The sequence below is a fragment of the Solanum verrucosum genome, unplaced genomic scaffold (genome assembly GCF_900185275.1).
Source record: "Solanum verrucosum unplaced genomic scaffold, falcon-dt-bn FXZP01000064.1, whole genome shotgun sequence".
Taxonomy (NCBI): Eukaryota; Viridiplantae; Streptophyta; class Magnoliopsida; order Solanales; family Solanaceae; genus Solanum; species Solanum verrucosum.
Genome location: NW_026020144.1, coordinates 3,194,739 through 3,206,725, shown reverse-complemented (window position 1 = coordinate 3,206,725; position 11,987 = coordinate 3,194,739). Strand labels below are relative to the sequence as shown.

The 11,987-nt window shown below is 34.3% G+C and overlaps 2 protein-coding genes across 2 annotated transcripts; both read left to right on the top strand.

Moving 5' to 3' along the window:
- Positions 1-7,012: 7,012 nt before the first annotated feature.
- On the top strand, positions 7,013-9,097 carry LOC125827921 (serpin-ZX-like). Its single transcript, XM_049507252.1, has 2 exons — positions 7,013-7,417; positions 8,270-9,097. The coding sequence occupies exons 1-2, from the start codon at positions 7,013-7,015 to the stop codon at positions 9,095-9,097; spliced, it is 1,233 nt and encodes a 410-aa protein (XP_049363209.1).
- Positions 9,098-9,786: 689 nt separating this feature from the next.
- Positions 9,787-10,199, top strand: LOC125827622 (ribosomal protein S14, mitochondrial). Its single transcript, XM_049506929.1, has one exon. It carries the CDS (start codon positions 9,853-9,855, stop codon positions 10,177-10,179), a length of 327 nt encoding a protein of 108 aa, XP_049362886.1. The 5' UTR covers positions 9,787-9,852; the 3' UTR covers positions 10,180-10,199.
- The last annotated feature ends 1,788 nt before the right edge of the window (positions 10,200-11,987 follow it).

The window sequence follows — 11,987 nt, the reverse complement described above, 5'->3', positions numbered from 1 at the left end:
AAAACATAGCTAACAATTTTTCTGTTGTCATAATAGGGCAAAAACAAACAAAAATGTGCTTTTAAGCAATGTGTCGGCCAACTTCGCAGGGTCATTCACCGCTTTTATCGTGAATCTTGTGCACCGACAAGTCATTTCTATTGCAGAAGAAGAAAGAGAACTGACACGCAGGTTAGTACTATATAATAAAAGATTATGTTGCTTCACTTTTGCAAATACAATTCAATCTTCTATTCCCAACTTATTTCACTAATTTTGGATCCAATAGAATATATTTCACAGATGCAACACAAACATTGACACTATGGAGCACAATTCCAACATTGATCCTACTTGACAAAGAAAGAGTAAAAAAAGGGCTATCAGAAAAGGAACATCAAACAAAGTGATTTGTAGCTGTATGTATTGTGCATCACAAATTACATATACTGTATTCTCAAAACGCTCATTTTAAGCAACCTCTTTCAACTCTAAATTTGCATGTGTCTCATGCAACTCAGATCTTTTCAAAATTTAAACTGGTAAGTTATTCCACCTTCTTTTCTGCGTTTCTGTTTCTTGTCTCTTTTTTTCCACTGTCATACCTTTGATTTGCTTCGTTATCTTCAGTTCAAATATCAGTTGATTGTATGAAGAATTTCTGCTTTGTTTTACTGAGTCTATTCTAGAATGTGAAATCAAGTTTGCCTTATATGGGCCAATTTATGCATACTAGACGTGAACATCAGTTGCGGTATTAGGTGTGTTCAACTTTATTGGAGAAATATTGTTAAGATGCACAATTTTATAACAGATATTAGCTTCGAATTGATGGTATGAAAGTTTTACTTCATAATGATACATCAGAGTTTCTTTTTCTCATTTTCTCTCTTTACTCTCTTCCTACAACTAGCAGCTGATGTCGGTTATTGACATAGAAGTTTGTTGTAAATGCTTGAAAAGGAAAATAGTCCTACTTTCCGTGTTGGTGGGGCTACTCTAAATAAGTCTCTTGATTGTGTTGTTCTAAGTGAATATTTGGTCGCTTCTGTCGGATCCAAATGTGAACTTCATTCAGCTATATATTTTGACGAATGAAGTGAAATTAAAATGCTGATACATTTCTATTCTCAAATGCTATGCTTAGACTGTCTACTGCCACCAAGTAGTATTTTTCTATTTTTTAGTTTTTGACATCTTCATCAAAGTAGTTGTACTTTGTGTTGTCTATATTTGAATTCTCATGGGCAAGTGTGCAAATCAGTTAGGAAGTTCCACTCGATACATAATATTTTGGATCGTCTTCAAGGAGCTTACATATACAAAATTCTATTGTACTTTGGTCACTTCTGTCTTAGTCCAAATATTCTATACTCAGCCAGAATTTCTTAAATAACATCTCAATACTAATTTTTCTACTGTCAGCATCATTGTGATTATATGTTATGTCTAAATTATTCCTTTTAAGTTATATCTCACTCTTGCTCTTTGTTTCAAATAGTTAGTTCGGGTTTTTCTTTTGAATTTTAGGTTTCTTATGATATTTTGCCTTCTGTCAAGTCCCAGTTGGCTAAGTCGAGTGTAAGAGTGGCCTGTTGGATTTGAAGTGCTGTTGTCTTTAAAATTTCACATTTTCTCTTTACTTGGTGATAGTAGAAATAGTGTTCGATTGTATACTCTTTATCGATTCTCTGATTAGTTGTTGCAATATTTACGCCACTGCTATCTTTTGTTGCTATTTATCATATTTGTGTCTTTTGGAATAGAGTTGACGCCAACTAATTGCAACACTTTAGGCAGAAATTTTAAATTTTTTAGCTTCTTGATTTCTTTTCCACAGTACATAGATTTTGCAGTGTAAAGGTGTTTCTGCCGAATTGATACTTTGAGTAATTCATATCCATTTGCCATGTATTTCTCAGAATATATGCATTTAGCGTTGAAAACTTTCATTTTAATTTATGATATGTAAACAAGGCGAGCAGACAATGAGCTCAAAGGAACGAACTTAAAAACACATCTATATCCCAATTGTTGCAAAGTTTTTTCATTAGGCCAAACTTGGTGAGATTGAGTGATGTAAGTGTGTGCCATCTCTAGCCTATACGTTATATATATCAATCCTTGCATCAATACAAGTTGTACTTGAGAGGGTAAACGAGAAACCCGACTCTGCGAACCTAATACACATTGATCTTTTGATTATCCATTGTTAATGAAATAGATAATGTATATGGAATATCTATCATTATGGGTCCTTTTTCAAGAATTGAACACATTACAAGGAAAAAATCATTCTCCTCTTTCTCTTGGGTGACTGCTGTATGATTATAGTTTGTTTGGAGAATATGTGATGATGTTGCCCAATGGTGATCTCTTCACTGTTGAGAATATTGGTCTCCTTGTTTATACTCTATGATTTTCTTTGCTTTTTGTCACAATTCATTTCATTAGATCATTGTGGGAATGGTTTCAATTTTATTCTTTGTTTCTTGTCAGATGATTGGAAGATTTACTATATATTTTTCACTTTAACAGTTTTAAAAAAGATTTTCTATATATTTCTGTTCTGGATTCTTTTCTATTTTGCCATTTAGTCCTGATAGTTGTCCCTGTTACATTATTTTGACAGCTGACATAAATTTCTTCTCTATTTTTCTTGTATCATGTAGTATTTGGGGCCTGCTGCAACTCATAGCTTGGAATTCCCCCGTCGTCAATGTAGGTCCTGTTACTGGACGTGGTAGAGGTGATTGAAGATCACCAGGAATGAAAGGTGGCTATGGTATGTCTGGCTGGGGAGGTAGTACATCTGGACGTAACTTTGGGATTGGGCTGGAATTCACACTTCCTTCACACAAGTATGTTTCCCTGATTTATAACATACTCGAATTTGATATTATTTCTGTCTGGTGAGGTTTGGTATTTACTGTTATAAAAGAATCAAATATGAATAAACCCAACTATCCAAAAACATTTTAATTTGGGCAAAATGGTAGTTGGCTTTTAAAGATTGGTAGGTAATTGATATTCCAAGCATCTTCTATTCCTTTCATTTCATTTTTATTTGGGCAAAATGCTTTGAACGGGTCATTTCCATCTGCTTCCTTTGGAAAAGTTTCACGTACTTGGAACTGGACAACAACCAGTTAACTGGATCAGTTCTTTCTTAATTGAATAAGAACCAAAATTAAGTTGATTGATATGTATATTATGTGTTTTTGGTTTGGAAATTGGAAGCTCACCAGAAATCTTGTGAGCTTTTGGCGCTCTTCCTTTAATTCATTTTGCATATATGTGTACTCATTACTATTTTGTCTCAATTTCTTCTCAAATTTGAAGTTTCTATCACTCGATGGTGCATATTTGACAAGATAGCTTTCGAGTTTCTTATTAACCATAAAAAGGGAACCTCATATGGCTTTTCGTGATCCTTTGTTCTTGATAGTACTGATAGTAGCACCTTCTCTTTTTGTTGGTCACGACAACAAATAAAAAGATTTTCGACTATTACATTTTAAACTTGAAAAATGACTACATGACTTGACGAGGATAAGGACCAGTAATTAGAAATACTATGATTTACTTACTTCATGCAAAAATTGTAACTCAATTTTTTGGTAAACAGAAACTTCCTTAAATTTGGTCAACCTATACATTTAATGTGACTCTGACTATTCGAGTGTTTCATCCCTTTCTCCCTCAAGGTAGATGAGATTGTCAATATCAGTTGTCCTCTTCGAGATAGGTATCAAAAAACAGCTGCTGGAATAAAGAAGTGTCTGAGTGTTTGGGATGGAGTACAAGCCTATAAAAGATCTCGATGTTCTGGCTCCTTCTGGACTGAAGGTATATTTAAGGAGTACCAATTAGCAATTACCATATTGTCTTTCAAAGTCTTATGTACAAGATGAGAATTGATAAGAATAGTATTCGTCGCAAAACTTTTTTCCATATTCATATAGATTGCTGCTGCATTTTGCAGATTGCTATCTGTAATGTTCATGTTAGGCATAGAATTCTGATGTTGGTCCCTGAAGTTATTGAAGGTTTGGGTGAGATGGTATCTTCTCTTTAGCTTTGAAGTAATAGTTTTGATATTGCTTTTATGAAAACAAGGCTAGAATGGTTGGATTCATCAACAATTTTAAGCTAACCTTTAGGATTGATTAATTTGTTTTTTTGTTTGCATTGTCATTTTTCCTCTTTGTAGATTATCAAACATCTTTCGAGATGTAAGAGTGATTCCAGAACGAGTCTTTACTCGAGTATGTCCAGTTAGAAATAACGCACTAAAATCATTTATTAGTAAGGTATAGATCTGATAGCCTATTATATTCTCTCTCTCTCGGTCTATTACATAGATTCACTGAACCAAACAACTAATAGATTTATAGTTCCTATGAATTTAAAATAGCTCAAGAGCAACGAAGATGATGAATGAAATTGATCTCCAATAGAGTAGTAGTATCCATGAAAATCAAAGAAACTGCCTACTCAAATTCTCCTCAAGGTATGTTATTTAATAATCTTTCTGTTGTAGCATTATCTGCATTTTAGGTAATGAATGGTGTACTAATCTTGCTAATCTTCGATATGTGCACATTACGATAATTTGCAGGAACAAGTAGTAATGTCTGCACTAAAAAGTTCACATGTACAAAGATCTGAAGAGTTGATACTCACTGACATATTGAATAGTCCAGAAGTTCATATATAGTAGATTTCAAAAGCAGAGAATATTCCTAATAACTTCGTGCCCTCTTTTTTCCCCTTGAAATTGTGATTTATAATTGAATGAATAATTTTTACAGACAGTCTATTATTATTTATACAAAACGAATTTTCTATGTTAGGCCCGTGCTATACCCTCTAGTATACTTATAAGAGACAAAATTTAACAAGGTATTAAGTATATTGAAAACAAAATGAAAAGCGAAATAAATAATTTTCAACATAAAAACTCTTCACATTTAGAAGTAGTATCTTCAAACGGGAAGAAATACTCAAAAACACTAATTAATGTATCTTAAAAACAATATCATCAACAACTGTCGGTGAATCGATATATAAAAATCTATTCTACATTAACAAGATCATCTTCTATTGGTGGAGTGTAGTCACTCTTCGGCCTTATAGGATCATCATTCTCGCTAACATATTCTATCTTGGCCTTGTTGAGACCATACTTTCATAACAGTGTTGCATATCTAGTGCAAAGATAGTGACTTCGAAAATCATTAGATGGGATGTTGATTTCACCGCTCAGAAATTCAACAAAAACAACAAAAATATATCGCAGTCACTACATAAAAGAAGAAGATACATTATAAAAACAGATCAAATGTGTAAGTAAAGAAAAATTGATTCAATAGTTACAGATTGTCGTTTTCTTGTTACTTAATATCTTGAACAAATTCCACCTCAAACGAATGTTATGGATTCAATAGTAACATGTGAATACATAAAATTACAGAAAAATAAAAAAAAATAGTAAAATACATACCGTTGGTAAGGCATATCTGGATATGGCCGGGGCAACCTTTCTACCCCTTTTCTTAGGTGTTTTTCCATGTGCCTCCTTTTTAGGTTTTGACTTCTTAGAACTTTGCTTAGCCATTTTTATAGGATCATGCAACCTATTAGAGAGGATCTTCATAATAAGAGATTTGATTAGTGTTAGCTGTGACTATTTGGGTCCCAATACTAAAAGACGGATGATCCATAAAGTATAAGAAAAAATGAAAAAAAAAAGTTGAAGATGAAGAGACTACTTATTTCAAACTCTGAAATTAGTTGAATGGAGAGAAAATTAGTTTGAAATTCAAAATTGGAGTAATGAATCTGTTGAGAATAATGGGGGAAAATTTTTGGAGAGGAAATCGTGGGTTGTGGGAAAATTTGAGGAGAAATTATTGGAGTAAATTTATGGGTGGGAAAGTAAGATTTAGACTTCTTCAAGAATAATGTATTCGGTAGAGCTGTCAATATGGGCTAGCCCACCCCATCCGTGCTAACCCATACAGGCTTTGACATTTTACGGGTCAGGCCGGGCTAGCCCATTTTTGGTGTGGGCCAGAAAACGATCGGCCCAGCCCACAAGTACGTGGGCTACAGGCTTGCTGGGCCAGCCCACTTTTTTTAAAATTATATATTTTTTATAATTATTAAAATAAATTATAAATTATAATTTAAAAATATTATCATAAATATAGACAAAACAATATTACATGGTGTTAATGTTACTACTTGTTAATCAAATCCACAAATAAAATTATCTTTAAAATATTTATTAAGGTTTTTCAAATAAAAGTATAAATATCTAAATAAAAATATTAACATAATTGTTTTGTCACATTAAAACACAAAAAATGTGACAATATTCCAACCATAAAAAAGTTAAAAAATAAACTCCTTAAAAACAATCATGAAACTTATGGCATATCTAACACATCATGAAATCTATGGCATATATCCAACACTTCATGATCATCTTCATCAAGCATATCTGAATCAGTTTGTGGCAAGGTTGTCTTAACATCTTTATTTTCATTTGCAATTTATATGCGGTTTCAATTAGTTAAATATTAAATAGATTTTGAGTTTGGACTCTCTTTAATTTTAAATTTTAATATTATATTATATTTTTAAAATTATTTTTATTTGGCCCACGGGCCGGCCCTACCTATATTTCTCAAGCCCCACAAATCAGCAGGCTTATTCAGGCCGGGCTAAAAAGCCCTTTTCTTAAATGGGCCCCAAAAATCTTAGCCCAGCCCTATCAAATCCCGGGTTAGGCCAGACCGGCCTAATGGGCCTAGCCCATATTGACGGCTCTAGTATTCGGTGGTTTAGTTTTGTGGGAACAATAGGAATTTTAGTATTTTTTTAAAATAGTAGGGAAATATTGAGAATATGTTAACTTGGCAAGCGTGTGTATTCTAGTAATTTTTTCTAATATTTATAGGGAAATCAGCAGGAACTAGGGTTTTCATTATAACTTTCAACTTTCTTCCTACCGATCAACAAATCCATGGCGAAACGAAAAGAAGAGAAAATTGATTATTGCCCACAAGTTACAAGTCGAATTATTCAAAAAGAGATTCAAAAAGAGCTTAAAAAAACCAAAAATTCGAATACTAACATACTGCTCTCTCCATTATCTTTCCACGCCGCACTGAACATGACGGCCGTCGGAGCAAGGGGAGATACATTGGATCAGATGCTTCGATTTCTCGGTGATCGTGACCTTGACGATTTAAATTCCAAGTTCTTAAATATGGCCACTGTTATTGAGAGTAATAGTAATGGTGGCCCTGATTTGAGTTTTCTTAATGGAATGTGGGTCGCTCATACACATGAAATCAGAGACTCTTTCAAACATTTAGCCACTACTCTCTATAAAATTGAGCCTAAAATAGTTGATTTTGAACTCAGGGTAAGTGTTCTGTTTAATTTCATCCTGATTGCTTTGTATTGTTTGTCTTATTACTTGTTGTGTTTTCTTTATTGTTGTATTTCCTTTTTCATATCATATTTACGTACACTCTACTCTTTTTAGAACCCACTAACACCTGGCTTGGATGGTTGTCACGCATTGTATCATATTGTAGGTGTTACTTCAATTTTATTGTATCGTATCAATTTGGTGTGATCATGTTATTATCTTAATGTTTCTTTCTATATTTTATAAGAGTTTTATTTTATCATTTACCAAGAACATAGAATCTATCCAAATATTTTATTCATTAAAACAATATAGTATGATAGAATACAACAAATTACAATATAATACGATACTATTCATTATGAAACAATACGTAACAACCATTCGAACAAAGTGTAATGGAGTTACACGGGATATGTTAGTTGTTGTCGTTATATTTGTATATTTTTTGAGATATTTGTTTACAGAAAAAAGATGTCAGGAAGTTGCTTATTAATTTTAATTTTTTAACTTGCTGTTATAATGTCAAACATTTCTGAGATTTGAAGAAATGTGAAAATATTATTTTTATTGCTGTTCTTGACACAAGTGAACCAAATTTTAGAAGCACTGAATTAAAAATGTCACTTTTGTTATTCCTTGTTTTCATTTGTGACTCTAGAGACAGAGGCGTATTCAGGATATAAACTTATAGGCTCTGCTGGAATTCGAGCGACCTAATTCCACACGGTTTTCTGACAAATTGCAGGATCAATATGCCATAGTTTCCCCTTGTCTGCAAGCTATTAATTAGTGTACAATGTTGATGAATTCCATAAATAATTGACTTTCATTATTGTGCAGGAAGAGGTGGCAGAAGATGTTAACATCTGGGCAGAGACTGCATCAAGAGGCCTTATCAAAGATATTCTAAAGCCAAAGTACATTACAGATGATACAAAGGTCCTTTTAGCGAACGCCCTCTATTTTAAAGGTACGTGGGATTTTGATGAAGAATGCACTATAGACAGAGACTTTTACCTACTCAATGGTGACAAGATTTCAGTTCCCTTCATGACTGGCTGCGACAATTTCACCTATGGATCATTTGAAGGCTATCAAGTTGCTAAAATTCCATATGAAATTGGAAAAAATGTCGATAACAAAGACTTCTCTATGCTTATCTTCCTTCCAAATGAAAAGAATGGATTGCCTAGCTTATTGGAAAAAGTGAATTCTGATCCAAAATTCTTTACCCAAAATTTCAACCTTTGTTCTGTATCACTTGATGCATTCTACATCCCAAAGTTTAAATTCACATACACTGCGATGAAACAAGTTATAAGAACAATGAGGGAAATGGGATTGACTCTGCCTTTTGATGACAAGTGCATGGAGCTCACAGAGATTGTGAAACCTGAGGGGCCATTCTTTGTCAACAGGATAATACAAAAAGCATTTATCGAAGTAAACGAGAAGGGTACTGAGGCAGCAGTTGTTACTGTGGTGTCCGATGATGACATGGGATGTTCGATGTATGAAGCCCCTAGGCCAAGATTTGTAGCAGATCACCCTTTCTTGTTCATGGTAAGGGAAGAGGTTTCAAGATTGGTACTTTTCACTGGAGCTGTACTAAATCCATCAAATTGTAATTCAGATACTAATTCATCAAGTGATTCAGATGATTGTTAAGGACGAAAAAGAGGCATGAGAGGACTTGTTTTCGAAATTTGCTATTTGTTTAAGAACTTTGATAGTTTATGTTTTCCTTATTAGTCTGAAAGAATCAGAGGTTCTACTTAGAATTTGAAGCATGTTTAGCTTGGAAAATTGAATTGTTTTGTTTGAGGTAAGTACAACAAATTTCTGACTTGCTAGTTGCTCTTGATATATGTATATTTAAAAATGCTTGTAACTTCTACGTGAAGGTTCAACGTCTAATATATATATATATATAAACTAATCCTTTGGTATCGTCCTATCGATTGTCAAGCAAACCTTAATCGTAACAACCTAGTTGCTAAAATTCCATATGAGAGATGCTCAATATTTAAGTAAGAAAGTCTCCAATCCTAATTACATGTTTTAAAGCGTGCAGACCTAGATACGAAGTGGACAACATCAATTAGTGAATTGGGCTGTTACAATCGTCCAATGGAAGTATAAAAATGCATTTCTAAAAGTACAAAAAATTCAAAATAAAAAATGCATAATAGTTGGTTTAACTTTATATTATATGGAAATTCCATTTTTGGTCTTGTAACTAATATTGGGCTTAATATTACTCTCCTCCTTAGGCCTATTAGGCCTGTTACTTTTTTTTTCTTCTTCTGGGCCTATAGCTCGAAAAGGGCTGTAGGTGAAGCCCTAATAGTGTATTACCCATTGATCGGAAAAAGCTGAAATCTGGGAGTTGTACAGCAAATCGATCAACTGAGAGAGCAAAGATGAATTCAATGGTGGCTTTGGGGAAGAAATTCACGAGAAATATTCAAGATAACAAACGTAGATTGTTGTCTGCTAAGTATGAATTGAGGCGAAAGTTGTATAAAGCTTTTGTTCAAGATCCTCAACTTCCTCCTGAAATGCGAGAAGCTCATCAGTACAAGCTTGCCAAGTTGCCCAGAAATAGTTCCTTTACGCGAATCAGAAATCGGTGCATTTTTACTGGTCGACCTCGTGCAGTTTATGAAAAGTTTCGAATGTCTCGTATTGTTTTTCGTGGTTTGGCTGCCCGTGGTGCTTTGCAGGGTGTAAAGAAAGCTTCTTGGTAGACAATACAATACCCAGGTAAATTTTGGTGATTGGGTTGTTGTTTTTTTTTTCGCTTTGATTGTGCCTGTGTTAATTTTGTGCAAAAAACTTGTTTGAATTTGAATTCTGCATCTGGGCTCTGTGTGGTTCAGCCAGTGTTATCGCTGACTTTGAGCAAAAGGTGTTTGTTGAAATGTTTCACTGAGAATTAATCTTCTTGTTGAAATCCTGTTTTAGTAGGATGACATATTTTATTTCTTCATAGGGCAAGGGTAGTGAATCAGAACTATTGTAGCAACTTTTTTAGTATTTACTTCATCTACATGAAATTATATGTTCAGAATGAAATGAAATAGATACAAAAATGGAAATGCATACAATGAAGAGGACACAGATTAAGCCTTTTGCTGTACTACCAATGGAGCTAGCCTAGTGGCAATTAGTGTTCACTGAAAAAGATTAAGCCTTTTTTTTTATAAGATAAGTGGTATTAATAACAACATCAAGAAGATGCATAATTTACAAGATATGGCATTTGAGCTTACAAAAAAAATCTCTAACTAACTATACAAACTATCTAAGCCAGAGCTAATGAGTTAGTAAAATCCTGAAGTTGTTCTGCATTAACAGCAGGATACAAGTTGGTCCAACTAAACAAATTTTCAGTGCACCTAGTCTTCAAAATGCCTAAAACAGTTGACTCTCCATCAAAACATCTCTTGTTCCTCTCTAACCAAATACACCAAAAAATACAAGCAGGTATCATAATCAAGATCTTCTTGATGGCTTTGTCAACTTTCCATAGACTCCAACTCTCATATGCATCCTTAACAGTGAGGGGTGTGGTCCAATTGATGCCAGAGAGACAAAAAAACATGCTCCATAATTCTGAGGCCACCTCACAATGAAGAAGAAGTTGTCTGGGGGTTTCAGCCTCTTTTTTGCACATATAGCATCTGTTTGGGAATTGGATTTTTCTTTTCTTTATGTTGTCTTGGGTGAGTCATGCCTCATATAAAGCTATCCAGGTAAAAAAAACTACCTTAGGTGGTAGCTTGGTCCTCCAAATGAGTTTCCAGGGCCAGTTACCTATCACGGGGTTTCTAGAGCACAACTGTTGATACCCTTCCTTGACGGTATAAACTCCTTTCTGGTGTCCCCATTTGAGCCTATCAGCTGCCTGGAGATTAATGTGACAATGTTGTAGTCTAGCAAAAAGGTCTACCAGATCATTCACTTCCCAATCGTGCATATTTCTTCTAAATCTTATATCCCAATTGATCCCTTCTCTATTAGCAGCAATAATAGAATTGGGATCTTGAGCAATTCTAAACAGATCTGGGAAATCCTTCTGAAGAGTGGTATTTCCAAGCCATTTGTCTGTCCAAAATTTTAGGAGTACACCATTGCCCAATTCAAAGTAAGCATTCTGATCAAATGTATCCCACAACATCCTAATACTCTTCCACAGTCCCACTCCGTAAGGAAGTGTAGTAATATTTGAGCACCATTGATTCAGCCTTCCATGCTTAGCTATGATGACCTCTTTCCAGAGCCCTGCGTCTTCCATGTTGTATCTCCAAAGCCACTTCATCATCATACTTTTGTTGTGGGCTGCAAGGTTCTTAATGCCAAGACCTCCTTGGTATTTTGGTTGTGTGACCTTCTCCCATTTGATGAGATGAAATTTGTGTTTCTCCCTATTGCCTTTCCAGAGGAAGTCCCTTCTTATCTTGTCAATCTGTTCTATAACCTCACTTGGCATTGGGAGCAAGGCCATGTAATAAGTAGGTAAACTGTCTAGAACACTATTGATAAGTGTTACTCT